The sequence below is a fragment of the Falco cherrug genome, chromosome 18 (genome assembly GCF_023634085.1).
Source record: "Falco cherrug isolate bFalChe1 chromosome 18, bFalChe1.pri, whole genome shotgun sequence".
Taxonomy (NCBI): Eukaryota; Metazoa; Chordata; class Aves; order Falconiformes; family Falconidae; genus Falco; species Falco cherrug.
The window spans coordinates 6974308-6989411 of NC_073714.1; the positions used below are offsets into that span (position 1 = coordinate 6974308).

At 61.9% G+C, this 15104-nt stretch overlaps 1 protein-coding gene across 1 annotated transcript; it reads right to left on the reverse strand.

Moving 5' to 3' along the window:
• Positions 1 to 271: 271 nt before the first annotated feature.
• On the reverse strand, positions 272 to 14987 carry LOC102048422 (beta-adducin). The gene is given in 21 exon segments (XM_055696321.1): positions 272 to 2942; positions 2944 to 2994; positions 2996 to 3098; positions 4130 to 4262; positions 4349 to 4508; positions 5187 to 5240; positions 5242 to 5277; positions 5383 to 5502; positions 5965 to 6138; positions 6140 to 6223; positions 6307 to 6405; positions 6407 to 6484; positions 7048 to 7107; positions 7109 to 7149; positions 7239 to 7380; positions 7660 to 7809; positions 7908 to 7988; positions 10731 to 10882; positions 11906 to 12044; positions 13955 to 14093; positions 14095 to 14987. Coding segments are annotated over 21 exon segments (2361 nt in total). The 5' UTR covers positions 14319 to 14987; the 3' UTR covers positions 272 to 2801.
• Between the last annotated feature and the right edge of the window lie 117 nt (positions 14988 to 15104).

Sequence of the window (15104 nt, forward strand, 5' to 3'; positions counted from 1 at the left end):
TCTTCTAGCTAAGCAGCGAGGACCGACGTGTGATCCCGTTCCTGCTCCAGCTAAGCAGTAAGGACCATGTGTGATCCTGTTCCTGCTCCAGCTAAGCAGTAAGGACCATGTGTGATCCCGTTCCTGCTCCAGCTAAGCAGCAAGGACCATGTGTGATCCTGTTCCTGCTCCAGCTAAGCAGCAAGGACCATGTGTGATCCCGTTCCTGCTCCAGCTAAGCAGCAAGGACCATGTGTGATCCTGTTCCTGCTCCAGCTAAGCAGTAAGGACCATGTGTGATCCCGTTCCTGCTCCAGCTAAGCAGCAAGGACCACGTGTGATCCCGTTCCTGCTCCAGCTAAGCAGTAAGGACCACGTGTGATCCTGTTCCTGCTCCAGCTAAGCAGCGAGGACCCATGTGTGATCTCGTTCCAGCTCCAGCTCCAGCTCAGCAGCGAGGACCCACATGTGATCAATCCCATTTCTGCTACAGCTAATTAGCAAGGACCACGTTGCGGTGGCAGCCATTTGAGCCTTCCTCCTGCCAAAGGCACTGGTGTCTCTCGCTTCCCTGCGCTGTGAGATGCCTCCGGCACCCCAGACCTTCCCAGAATGGGGAAATAAATCCCTGTTTCCTCTGCAAAGCCCCTGGCCCTTGGAGAAAAGGGGTTGCAAAGCCCCCAGGGACAGATGCTCAGAGGAGAAGGGGCTGCAGCCTCCCTGCGGTAGCGCCAGCTGGCCCCGCAGCGGATGTGTGGCAGTGTTGGAATTCAGGTTATCGCCCTGGCAGCGACCGTGCCGTCTTGGGGAGGCGATGCAGCTATCCCTGGGGGGGGCCGAGTCATGCAGGGGTACAGGCTGGATGACAAAAAATGGCCTCAAAGAGCCTTAAAACCAGTGGCAGTAAACACCGCCCCCGCCCTGGGAACGGTTACAGGGCTGTAGTTTGCGTCTCAAATGCTGCCCGCTGTCAGAGACAGGCACCAGCGCAGGGCGCTCACACCATCCACTGCAGATGGTGAATTCAGGAGCTTGGGGTGTCCCCCTGCCCCCCTCCCTGTCCCTTGTGGGAGCGTGATGGGGAGCTGCGGCTCTAACACCGGCGTTGGAGCTCGGGGCGGACATTGGGCAGGGCAAAACCTCTCCCCAAAAAACCAGGCTCAGGTTGGCCCTGGGGCTCCGGCAGGATACCAGCCAGCTGTGTAGTTTTGCGATTTTTAAAAGCTTTTGACGTTTCACTTTTCAATTCAGAATTTGCCTGGCCTGCCCTGTCTTGCAGCCCTGCACAGAAAAGCTGCCAGCGCCCCGCTCCCGCCGGCGCTCCGATCCCTGCATCCACGGGCTTTCTGCTCTTCCAGAGGGAAACCCAAAAGCCGAGAGCTGCCTGGCAGCTGCGAAAAGCCTTTGAAAACACGGTGGTGGCACGTAGGAAGCTCATACTGGGCTAAGGAAATCCAGTGCCCTCAGATGGGGGGTACCGGAGCTCCCCACCAGAGCCCGCGACCCTGGCGGATGGGGCTGTGGAAGGGAAGCCCCGTCCCCACGGGAGTGCTGCCCGTGCAGGCAGGCTCAGGGCAAGCATCCCGGGAAGATGGCAAACGCCCGTGGCTTGTGGGAGGAGGGGGACAGATCCCATTGGTTTTGTCCCCTAAATCCCAGCGGTTGGAGCGGCTGTGGGACAGACAGGCATGGCCGGCTGTCTCCTTCCTCCGGGCACAGCGGGGAGGTTGTAGCGGTGCTCACGTCGCTGTACGGAGCACTGGAGGCGAGGAAACGCCGGGGAGGGTTTGAACTTGTGCTCGGGAGTCCAGAGCTGGGGAAAAGCAACGATCCAGCCTCGGCGGCGTGGGCGAGTGCCCGCTGAGCCCGGGGTCGGCGCGAACGGAGCTGTGGCCGTGCCGGCAGGGACAGGGGCGGTGGCATCGGCAGTGCCTCTGGCTGAAGTGAGTGGGCAGCGTGTGTTCATCCCCAAGTAGCACTTAGTGAGTGAAGTTTTGCTCAGTTTTAATTAACACAGACACTTCCCGGAGGCTCTTTTCTACTCCCTTCCCAGGTGCAGTTCATGCGGTGCGGTGCGGTGCGGTGGGGGCTTCCCCAGCAGTGTGAAATCCTGCTGCTCGTCCTTGTACGGCAAATACATGGAGTGGTAGCACCAGGAGAAGGGATGGAAAGCGGCTCTCCGGCCGGGACAGAAGATTACGATCCGGGAAGGAAAGGCTCCCAGGCCCAACCGCCTTGGCCTCTCCTTCAGGGAGAGCAATCCCCACGCGGTCAGCTTGATCCGATCCCCCCGGCGAAGCAGCCAACAATTTTGCCCGGGGAGGGGGTGAAGCCAGCGCCATTCCAGCAGAGCTTGAAACAGAAGGTAAAAAAAAAAACCAAAAAAAAACCCCAACCACCCCAACAACAAAAGACCCTTTTCTTCCTCAAATCAAGCGGGTCGGGGCTGCGCCCCACATTTAACGAGGGCTCTGCAAGCGGCGGGTGGGGAAAAATAAAAACCAGCCCCCAGCCCAGGCATGGGAAGGGGGCTGGTGCCCAGGAGGGAGAAGGGAGAGCTCGTGGGAGCAGGGAGGTGGCAGCGGGTGTTTCCCCAAGCAGCAAACGGGGGCCACAATCTTTCATAAGCTCGGTGACCGCCTCCAAAAGCGGGTGACGGGGACACGGTGCCTGGTGCCAGGAGTACCCAGGAAACAACTCTCCTGTGGGGTTTTCGGCTGCGCCTCGGCCAGTCGCACGACGCAGGAGCCGTCCCTCCGCCTCGGCGCCTCCGTCCGGAGAGGTTCCCGGCCGCCGCTGCGGCGGGGGGCCTCGGGGGAGACTCAAGATTCAATCTTTTCCTTCTTTTTGCCTTTTTTCAGGAAGGACGGGGTCCGGAATTTCTTCTTCTTCTTAGAGGGTGATTTGGAGGGTGAACCTTCAGGGGAGACAGGGCTGCTGGTCACCGTCTCCTTCTCCTTGGGGGGCATCCGTGTCGGTGTTGGCAGGGGAGGTCGTTCGGTTCCCCCCCTTTGCCCAGGCTTTCCTCGGTGCTTTGCTCTTCGTCCTTCCCGTTCACTACTGCCGGCGGCTCCTTCTCGACGGCTGGCATCGGTCAGCGCTTGGCCGCCGTCCGCCTTCTTGTCACCTTGGCAAGGGAAAGGGGAGAGGTGAGGCTGGGGGCGGCAGCGGCCGGCACTGCGGGGGTTACTGCCCCCTCAGCTCGCCGGTTTCGACCTGGGCAGGAGCAGGATTTGGTCCCCCCTGGCTGCAGAGCGCTGGGACCTGATCCCCTCCTGCCACAGGCGCTGCGTTTCCGGAGCCTTCCCCCCCCTCCCCGCGGGACAAGCGCCGGTGCGATGGAGAGCTGGGAAGAGGCAGGTGGGGAGGGCGGCTGGCTCCATCCCGGCCTCGCCGCTGGAAACAAAGCAGGCAGCAAAGAAAACGAGGCGACCCAAGGCATTTCCTTCTGTGAAACCCTGAGCGGGGCGCCGCTCCCCAGGGGAGCGCGTCCGAGAGGGGCCACGGAGAGCAGGGTCACCCCGAGCTAGCGGGGCGCACCGTCGCCCGCGTCCCTCCTCCCGCAGCGAGGCTCAAGGGCGGCCTCTCCGTACTTACTACGGCGCCACGCATTCAGAGTCAGAGGTAACTCCTTGGTGAAAGCCACACGTGGAGGAAAGAGAAAGGGAGACGTTGTGGAGACAGACAGACAGACAGACACCACGAGGCACGATGAGAAAGCCAGAAGCCGCGCGCTCCCCGCTGCCCTCATCCCCTCTCCGCTGCCCTGCGACCGCCGCGCTTGGTAGATAAATCGGCACTGGGGAGCATGTAATAATGGGAACATCACACCCGCCAGCACAGCAGGAGGGGGACGGAGGTGTCCCCAGCCGCCCCGCAAAGCCACCGGCGGACGTGAGCATCCTCCTGCCGTGACATTGGAGATGAGTGGCGGCTTTGGTGCCTTTGCAGGCATGAACCCCCGTCGGTGCTCAGCTCTGCTGGAGCAGGGACCCCCCCCCAGGCAAGGGGACACGGTGGGGTGACATTTATCTGCCTTTCGGCGGTGATTGGCTACAGCCACCCTCATCTCCCCCCGCTTCAGTCGCTCACTGAAGACCCCGCTCCTCATCTCCGCTTGGCTGGCGACGCCGGGCACTCGCCAGCCCACTCACCCTCCGAGGGCTCCGCAGGCATCGCCGGGCTCGGTGCCGGTGTCGGTGCCGGGCTCTGCGGCCGGGAGGCGGAGGGCGATGTGGCGGGGGGAGCCTGGCTCTCCTCTGCCGCGGGGTCCTTCTCGCCTGCCAGCGGAGAGATGTGCTGGCCCCCAGGTCTGCTGGGTGCCGGCCCCAAGGGGTGTTTGGGGTCAGGGCGCCCCCGTACCCCTCCTACCCCTGCAGCCCCAGCTTTTTCCTCTCCACCTCCTGCTTGTACTCCTCCAGCTCCTGGTCGGTGAGCTGGCTGAAGGGGTTCGGGGGCTCCGGCTCAGGGGGAGCCTCCTCCCGGGACGCCTCTTTGGCCTCTGCATCCCCCAGGTGGCTCTCTGTGGACTGAAACGCCCCCCGCAGCGGCGTCACCCCCCTGGGTGGTGGAATGCCAGGGAAGGGCTGGGGGCACGGGGCTGGGGACATGGGGTGACACCACCCCCCAACTGGTGGAATGCCAGGGAAGGGCTGGGGGCATGGGGCTGTGGGACATGGGGTGACACCACCCCCCAACTGGTGGAATGCCAGGGAAGGGCTGGGGGCACGGGGCTGGGGACATGGGGTGACACCACCCCCCAACTGGTGGAATGCCAGGGAAGGGCTGGGGGACACGAGGTGACCACCCCCAGCTGGCGGAATGCCAGGGAAGGGCTGGGGGACACGGGGTGACCACCCCCAGCTGGTGGAATGCCAGGGAAGGGCTGGGGGCACGGGGCTGGGGACATGGGGGTGACACCACCGCCCCAACTGGTGGAATGCCAGGGAAGGGCTGGGGGCACGGGGCTGGGGACATGGGGTGACACCACCCCCCCAACTGGTGGAATGCCAGGGAAGGGCTGGGGGCACGGGGCTGGGGACATGGGGTGACACCACCCCCCAACTGGTGGAATGCCAGGGAAGGGCTGGGGGACACGAGGTGACCACCCCCAGCTGGCGGAATGCCAGGGAAGGGCTGGGGACACGGGGTGACCACCCCCAGCTGGTGGAATGCCAGGGAAGGGCTGGGGACACGGGGTGACGCACGGGGCTGCGGCTGGTCTCAGCGATGACACTGGCCAGAAGCTGTGACTGGGGGCCCGGCCGACTTCACGTCCTGGCGGTTTTGCTCCCGGATCTGCGGGCGAGATGCGGAGTGAGGATGGGGAAAGAGCCGTCCCCACCGCCCGGGGGGCTGCCGGGACGCCCCGTGCCCACGTCCTGCCTTGGGGTGGGATCTCACCTTGTTCCTCATCTCCAGCACCTCCTGCGGGTCCGTGTAGAGGGGCACAAACTGGTTGGGGTTCTCGATCCGGATGGGGGTCCCGCTGCTGCCCTTGTCCACCTCGTCCGCCTTCAGCCACTGCGTGTTGCAAAGACGAAACCCCCACGAATATACGTCGTGAGGGACGAAACCCCCACGAATATACGTCGTGAGGGACGAAACCCCCATGAATGTGTCTTGTGTAGAGCGGGGTCCTCGATAAATTATCTTGCCCGGAATGGAGACCCCAATAAAGCCCGTGATGCTTGGCCCCTGGGCTGGGGAGGTGGGACTTTAAAATAAATTGTAAATGTAAAAAAAAAATAAATAATTAAGATAAATATTATTATGGGGTGGAGAGGAGAATAAAGGAGGAAAGGAAAGCTTGCACTTCTGCACATCACGTTTGGGTGGGATCAATAACATCCCAGCCCCCCCTCCCCACCTGCCTTGTTTTTGGTACCCACAACCCCCCTGCCGTCAGGCTGAAGCTGTTCCCTGTGCCAGACCCCTTCCCAAACCACCCCGGTGCCCCCCGCGATGCCGCGGCAGCCCCCGCACCGTCGTCTTCGTCTTCTGGCTGCCGGCGCTGCCCTGCTGCTCCTCGGCCACGTTGACCCTCAGGTAGGTGTTGGGGGTGTTGAGCCAGCGCGTCTTCTCCTTCTGCTGCTTCTGGGCGTGCTGCCGCAGCGCGGGGACGGGGGCCGCCTCCTCCTCGAAGACGAAGGCTGTCACCCGTGGCGGGGATCAGCACGTCGCTCTTGGGCTTGCTCTTCTCTTGCACGAAGGGGTAGCGGTAGGTGTAGCCGGTGCGGTAACCCTGGACAAGGCAGGGAGCGCTTGGTTGGGAATAACAACAAAATGAGAGATTTTGGGGCGTTTTCGGCACTGGCCGGTGCTCACCAGGTTGTCCAGCATCCTCATCAGGGCTTCGAACTCGTGCTCACCCAGGCGGCTCTTCTGCATGGGCCCGAAGGTGCTGCCAGCCCAGCGCACGGAGCCCCACCTCGTGCGGCCGGTGCTTGGCGCGCTCCAGCACGATCAGGTTCTCTGCGCCGCCCGCGCTCGCCAGCGCAGACACCTGCAGCCGAGCCCAGGGAGATGTGGCTGATGGGGCTGGATGGAGGCGGTGGGACAGCCCCAGGCACGGCCACGGCCCCCGGGCTGCACCGCACTGGCATGTCCTGGACACCGCACTGGTGGCAGAGACCTGGCACAGCTCAGTGCACGGTCCTGGGGCATGGAGCTGGTGGCAGAGACCTGGCACAAGTCAGTGCACGGTCCTGGGGCATGGAGCTGGTGGCAGAGACCTGGCACAAGTCGGTGCATGGTCCTGGGGCATGGAACTGGTAGCAGAGACCCGGCACCGCTCGGTGCATGGTCCTGGGGCATGGAACTGGTGGCAGAGACCTGGCACAAGTCAGTGCATGGTCCTGGGGCATGGAACTGGTGGCAGAGACCTGGCACAAGTCAGTGCATGGTCCTGGGGCACCGCGCTGGCTGCAGAGACCCGGCACAGCTCGGTGCATGGTCCCAGGGTAAGGAACTGGCTGCAGAGACCCGGCATCGCTCGGCGCGTGGGTCCCTGGGCACGGTGCTGGCAGCTGATGCCACACAGCCTCGGTGGACGCCCCGGACGCTCACCTGGATCTCACAGGCCGCCTGCAGATGGAAGATGCTGTAGAAGGCCTCCTCGGCGGTGTCAACCCAGCGCCAGCACCCCGTGGTTGCGCAGCACCAGGATCTGCAGCACCGCGCACGGGGCAGGGAACGTCAGCGGGATGAGGAGAGGGGGACGGGAGCAGTGGGGCGTCCCCTCCCCGTCCCCTCACCTTTGCAGGTGGGACCGAGGGATTTTTGGAGCTCGACCCGATCGGCTTCGTCCTCCACTTCTCCGCGGAAGTCAAAGTAGGCGACGTCGCCCAGCAGCAGCGCGGCGCGGGAGATGGGCAGCACACCGCAGCGCATGGCCGACACCTGCAGTGGAGTGGGCAGGGCGGGCAGGGCAGACAGGGCAGGCAGGTTAGGCAGGGCAGGCAGGGCGGGCAGGGTGGGAAGGGGTGGGAAGAGCAAGCAAGGCGGGCAGGGGAGGGCAGGGCAGGCAGGGCAGGCAGGGCAGGCAGGGCTGGCAGGGAGGGCAGGGTGGGAAGAGCAAGCAAGGCGGGCAGGGAGGGCAGGGAGGGCAGGGAGGGCAGGGTGGGCAGGGCAGGCAGGGCAGCAACCCCCCCAACCCCCAAATCCCCCCCCACATCTTACTGCAGCAGTGGCCGGCGTGTGCAAGCGGACGATGCAGCGGGCGTCGGGGCGGGCGGCGTAGATGGCGGCATGAAGGCTGAAGCTGCGGGCGTCGGGGGCGAAGCCGGTGCTGCCCTGCTCCACCACGGCCCCCAGCACGTTCACCTTGATCTGGGGGGACACACACACGCGGGGGGGAGGGGCTCAGGTCTGGCTGCTCCCCCGCCCCAGCCCCCGGGGGGGTGATGGGGGCACACGGCCACGCTCACCAGGCTGGCCGCGGTCACCTCGCTGCACGCCAGCCCCTGCGGGGCCACCAAGAAATGCTCCTGCTCCTTGCTGACCCGCAGCTGCGCCAGGAAAAAAACCCCGCGTAAGTATAAAAAAAAAAAATATTAAACCCCCCCCAAACCTACCACCCCTCCAAAAAAAAAAACCCCTTACCCCCTCAAACATCCCACCGCCCCTCAAAATCCCATAGACACCCAACCTCTCCCCAAAACATCTGCCCCCCCAAGAACTCCCTCAAAACTGTCCAGAAAAAGACCCCCCCCCCCAAAAAAACAACTCCTCACAAAAGCCCCACCCGCCCAAAGCCCCCCAAAACCATCAAATCCCCCCAACCCACAAAAACCTCCCCCCCCCCCAAATAAAGCACTCGGAACCCTCCAACCTACCCAAAACTCCACCCCCCCCAAAGCTCCCCAAACGCCCCAAAAAACACCCCACAAACCCCTCAATCCCCCCCCAAACAAATCCTCCCTAAACCCTCAAATCCCCCCAAAGCCTCAAACTCCCCCCAAGTCAAACCCCAAATTCCCCCAAAATACCAAATCCCCAACCCCCCAAAACCTGAAATCCTCCAAATCACCTTAAAACCCCCAATAAACCCAAATCCCCCCAAAACCCCAAATAACCTTAAATCCCCCCCAAATTAAACCCCAAATGACCCCCAAAACCAAAATTCCCCCCCCCAACCCGAATAGCCTTAAATCCCTGCAGATATAATTACCCCCAAAAATAAACCTCAAATTCCCCCAAAACCTAAATCCACCCCCGAAAATCCCCAAATAACCTTAAATCCCCCCAAATACAAATACCCCCCCCAATTAAATGCCAAATCCCCCCAAAAAAACAAATAACCTTAACCCTCCGAATACAAATACCTGCCCAAAAAATAAGCCCCAAATCCCCCCCAAAATCAAATCCCTCCCCAAAAAATCAAATCCCCCCCAAATAACCTTAAATCTCCAAATACAAATACCTGTCAAAAATAAACCCCAAATCCCCCCCAACTGCCAAATAACCTTAAATGACCCCAAATACCCCTCAGAATTAACCCCCCCAAAGACCCCAAATCCCCCAAAACCAAATCACCCCCCCCACAAAACTTAAATACCCCCAAACCCAACTCCCCCACAAAAAAAACAAGTCCCCCCAAAACCCCCAAACAACCTTAGATCCCCCAAATACAAATATCCCCCCAAATGTAACCCCAAATGACCCAAAAAACCCAAAATCCCCCCAAACCCCAATCCCCCCCAAACCCCAAATAACCTTAAATCCCTGCAGATATAATTACCCTCAAAAAATAAACCCCAAATTCCCCCAAATCCATCCCCCAAAATCCCCAAATAACCTTAAATCCCCCCAAATACAAATACCCCAAAATTAAACCCCAAATCCCCCCCAAAACCAAATAAACTTAACCCTCCCCGAATACAAATACCTGTCAAAAATTAAACCCCACCCCCCAAAAAAAATCCCCCCCCCAAACCTTAAATGCCGCCAAATACCCGCCAGAATTAAACCCCAAATCCCCCCCAAAAGACCCAAATCTCCCAAAACCAAATCCACCCCCCCAAAAAAATTTAATACCCCCCAAACCCAAATCCCCCCAAACTCCCCCCAAAAAAACAAATCCCCCCAAAATTAAAACCCCAAATCCACCCTCCCAAAAAACCCAAATCCCCCCCAAAAACCCCAAATAACCTTAAATGCCCCCAAATACCCCTCCAAAATTAAACCCCAAGTCCCCCCCAAAAAAACAAATCTCCCCCCCAAAAAACCCAAATAACCTTAAATCCCCCAAGCACAAATACCCCCAAAATTAAACCCCAAATCCCTCCCCCAAAAAAACAAATTTCCCCCCAAAACCAAATCTCCCCCCCAAAAACCCCAAATAACCTTAAATCCCCCAAACACAAATAGCCGTCAAAAACAAATCCCAAATCACCCCCTAAAACCCCCAAATCTCCCCCAAAATGCCAAATAATCTTAAATCCCCCCAAAATACAAATACCTGCAGAATTAAACCCCAAAATCCCCCAAAAGACCCCAACCCCCAAAAACCAAATCCACCCCCCAAAATAATTAAATACCCTCCAAACCCAAATCCCCCCAACAACCCCCCAAAAAAACAAATCCCCCCCAAACCCCAAATAACCTTAAATCCCCCAAATACAAATGCCCCCCTAAAAAACCCAAATCTCCCCCAAACCCCAAATAACCTTAAATCCCCCCAAATACAAATACCTGCAGAATAAAACCCCAAATCCCCCCAAAAGCCCCTCAAAGCCAAATCCCCCCCCAAAATGAAATCCCCTCCAAACCTTAAATCCTTTCCCCAAACCTTAAATCCCCCCAAAGTACAAATACCTGCCGGAATTAAACCCCAAATCCCCCAAAAGACCCCGACCCCCAAGACCAAATCCACCCCCCCAAAATAATTAAATACCCCCCAAAAAACCCAAATCCCGCAAACTTCCCCCAAAACCCTTAAATCCTTTCCCTAAACCTTAAACCCCCCCCAAAATACAAATACCTGCCAGAATAAAACCCCAAATCCCCCCAAAGACCCCAAATCCCCCCCAAAACCAAATCCAACCCTCCCAAAAAATTAAATGCCCCCCCCCAACCCAAATCCCCCCCAAACCCCCCGAAATCCTCCCCAAAGCCCTTCCACCCTTCCCCCAAACCTTAAATCGCCCCCTCAGAACCTTCACACCCCCCCCAAAACCTTTACACCCCCCCTCCCCCAAACTTTCAAGCCCCCTCCCCAAGCCCCCCCCCTTGCCCCCCCCGGGGCTCACGGTGACGGCGGCGTGCCCCAGCTGTGCCCAGCCGTAGAGGTCCAGCAGGCGGTGGATGCTGCCCACCTTGCAGCGCATCAGCCGCTCGCCCTTGGCCAGCGCCGGCCCCTCGGCCCCGTGCAGGTCATTGATGGGGGTGACGGCCACCAGCCCTGGGGACATGTCACCCCCCCCCCCAGTCAGCTGGTGGTGGGGAGGGGGGCGTGACACCGGCGCGCAAACCTGAGGGCTTCCCCGGGGACTGGGAGAGGAGGGTTTGGGAGCTGGGGTTGGTGGCCACCAAGGGTTTGGTGGCCACCAAGGGTTCAGGGACCCCAAAGTCTGGTGGCGCCAAGGTTCTGGTGGCCCCCCAAGGGGTTCAGGGACCCCAAAGTCTGGTGGCGCCAAGGTTCTGGTGGCCCCCCAAGGGTTCAGGGACCCCAAAGTCTGGTGGCGCCAAGGTTCTGGTGGCCCCTCAAGGGTTCAGGGACCCCAAAGTCTGGTGGCGCCAAGGTTCTGGTGGCCCCCCAAGGGTTCAAGGACCCCAAAGTCTGGTGGCGCCAAGGTTCTGGTGGCCCCCCAAGGGTTCAAGGACCCCAAAGTCTGGTGGCGCCAAGGTTCTGGTGGCCCCCCAAGGGTTCAAGGACCCCAAAGTCTGGTGGTGCCAAGGTTCTGGTGGCCCCCCAAGGTTTCGGGGACGTCAAAGTTGGGTGGCCCCAAGGGTTTGGTGGCCCCCAAGGTTTCAGGGACCCCAAAGTTTGGTGGCCCCCAAGGGTTTGATGGTCCCCAAGGTTTCAAGGACCCCAACGTTTGGTGGCCCTCAAGGTTTTGGTGGTCCCCCAAGGTTTCAGGGACCCCAGAGTTTGGTGGTCCCCAAGGTTTTGGTGGTCCCCAAGGTTTCAGGGACCCCAAAGTTTGGTGGCCCTCAAGGTTTTGGTGGTCCCCAAGGTTTCAGGGACCCCGGAGTTTGGTGGTCCCCAAGGTTTTGGGGGTGGCCATTGGGGTCTGCAGAGTGCCCCCCCTCTGTCCCCATGATCCCTGATCCCCTCCCACCCCCCTTGCCCCTTTTCCTACTGGAACTGAAGAGGGAGCCCTGGGGGATATTTTCTCACCATAAATTCCACCCCCCCCCAAGCACTTCACTCACGCGTGACACCCCCACCCCCCCCCGAGAGCCCCTTTGGGTGCCGCCGTACCCATGGGGGAGGTGGGGAGGACGGCGGGGGACGTGGTGGCCATGAAGTCAGCGATCTGCCGCAGCGCCCAGACATGGGACGAGTTGTTCCCCTTCTTCATCTGCTCCTGGATGAGGCTCTCCAGCTCCTCCCTGAAGGACTTGCGGCACCCCGGCCCCGCGTCACCCCCGGCGGGGACCCTCTGGAGGCACCAGAGTGGGGGCACCAACTGCAACCGGCGGTGGCAGCATCACCGGCTTGGTGGCACGGTGAGGGTGGCACTGCCAGTAGCACCACCGGCTTGGTGGCACAGTGGCACTGGTGGCACTGGCAAACTCAGTGGTAGCAGCACCACGAGCTCAGCGGCAAGGACATTGCCAGCTTGGAAGAACAGTGGTGGGAGCATTCCCAGTGACACCAGTTTGGTGGCATGGTGGCACCGGTGGCACTAGCAACTCAGTGGGTAGCAGCACCATGAGCTCAGTGACAGGGACATTGCCAGCTTGGTGGCACAATGATGGTGGTGGCACCACCAGCCAGGTGGGGTTGTGCCCTCAGCCCAACACGTGGTGGCATTTGCTTGGGGACAGGAGGGGCAGGGTGGGGACAGGAGTGACAGGGGTGGGGGACAGGATGGGGACAGGAGGTTACAGGGTCAGAGGGACAGGGCGGGGACAGGAGGGATAGGGACAAGAGGGACAAGGTTGGGGGGGCAGGAGGTTACAGGGTCAGGGGGACAGAAGGGGTGGGGTTGGGACGGGATGGGGACAGGAGGGATGGGCTTGGGGGACAGGATGGGGACAGAAGGGGTGGGGGCAAGAGGGACGAGGTTTGGGGACAGGACAGGGACACAAGGGGTGGGGGCAGGAGGGATGGGGTTGGGGGACAGGATGGGGACAGAAGGGGTGGGGGCAGGAGGGATGAGGTTGGGGGACAGGATGGGGACAGGAGGGATGAGGTTGGGGGACAGGACAGGGACACAAGGGGTGGGGGCAGGAGGGATGGGGTTGGGGGACAGGAGGACGAGGTTTGGGGACAGGACAGGGACACAAGGGGTGGGGCAGGAGGGATGGGGTTTGGGGACAGGATGGGGACAGGAGGGATGAGGTTTGGGGACAGGACAGGGACACAAGGGGTGGGGGCAAGAGGGATGAGGTTTGGGGACAGGATGGGGACAGAAGGGGTGGGGGCAGGAGGGATGGGGTTGGGGGACAGGATGGGGACAGGAGGGATGAGGTTTGGGGACAGGACAGGGACACAAGGGGTGGGGGCAGGAGGGATGGGGTTGGGGGACAGGAGGGACGAGGTTTGGGGACAGGACAGGGACACAAGGGGTGGGTGCAAGAGGGACGAGGTTTGGGGACAGGGACAGGGACACAAGGGGTGGGGGCAGGAGGGATGGGGTTGGGGGACAGGATGGGGACAGGAGGGATGGGGTTGGGGGACAGGAGGGACGAGGTTTGGGGACAGGACGGGGACACAAGGGGTGGGGGCAGGAGGGATGGGGTTGGGGGACAGGATGGGGACAGGAGGGATGAGGTTGGGGGACAGGACAGGGACACAAGGGGTGGGGGCAGGAGGGATGGGGTTGGGGGACAGGATGGGGACAGGAGGGATGAGGTTTGGGGACAGGACAGGGACACAAGGGGTGGGGGCAGGAGGGATGAGGTTTGGGGACAGGATGGGGACAGAAGGGGTGGGGGCAGGAGGGATGGGGTTGGGGGACAGGATGGGGACAGGAGGGATGAGGTTTGGGGACAGGACAGGGACACAAGGAGTGGGGGCAGGAGGGATGGGGTTGGGGGACAGGAGGGACGAGGTTTGGGGACAGGACAGGGACACAAGGGGTGGGTGCAAGAGGGACGAGGTTTGGGGACAGGACAGGGACACAAGGGGTGGGGGCAGGAGGGATGGGGTTGGGGGACAGGATGGGGACAGGAGGGGTGGGGGCAGGAGGGATGGGGTTGGGGGACAGGATGGGGACAGGAGGGATGGGGTTGGGGGACAGGATGGGGACAGGAGGGAGGGGTGGCGGGCAGGAGGCCGGGGGGGCCGGGGCACGGCGCTCACCGGGCTCTGCAGGATCATGGTGACCCGCTTCTTCTGCTCCATCATGCTGAAGTCCTGGCGCAGGCCGGCGGCCGCGCTGCGCCCCCGCAGCAGCTGGGGGTCCCCGGGGGGCAGCGCCCCCCCCAGGCAGCGGGGCCCGCCGGGGGGGCGAGGGCAGGGGCTCGGGGCTGGCGGCCGTGCTCATCCTGCGGGGGGGACGGGGGCAGCCCCCCGACACAGATTGCCGAGGAGCCACCAAAACAGCCGCAGCTGCGCCCCACAGATAACGCGGGGGGGCCCCGCCCGCCCGGGGCGCGGCCCGAGGGGACACCGGCCGGGAGGGGACAGCGGCTGGGAGGGGGCGGCACCGCCCAGGGACAGTCATGGCAGCGGCGGCTGAGGACGGGCACAGCTCAGCACACCGGTGGCACTGGCCGAGGACGGGCACAGCTCGGTGCACGGGTGGTGGCACCAGCCGAGGGTGCGCACAGCTCAGCGCACGGGTGGCAATTGTGTCACTGGCTGAGGACAGGCACAGCTCAGCGCACGGGTGGCAGTGGTGGCACTGGCTGAGGACAGGCACAGCTCAGCGCACGGGGTGGCAGTGGTGGCACTGGCTGAGGACAGGCACAGCTCAGCGCACCGGTGGCAGTGGTGGCACTGGCTGAGGACAGGCACAGCTCAGCGCACGGGTGGCAGTGGTGGCACTGGCTGAGGACAGGCACAGCTCAGCGCACCGGTGGCAGTGGTGGCACTGGCTGAGGATGGGCACAGCTCAGCGCACGGGTGGCACTGGCCGAGGACGGGCACAGCTCGGTGCACGGGTGGTGGCACCAGCCGAGGGTGCGCACAGCTCAGCGCACGGGTGGCAATTGTGTCACCGGCTGAGGACAGGCACAGCTCAGCGCACGGGTGGCAATTGTGTCACTGGCTGAGGACAGGCACAGCTCAGCGCACGGGTGGCAGTGGTGGCACTGGCTGAGGACAGGCACAGCTCAGCGCACCGGTGGCAGTGGTGGCACTGGCTGAGGATGGGCACAGCTCAGCGCACGGGTGGCACTGGCCGAGGATGGGCACAGCTCGGTGCACGGGTGGTGGCACCAGCCGAGGGTGCGCACAGCTCAGCGCACGGGTGGCAATTGTGTCACCGGCTGAGGATGGGCACAGCTCA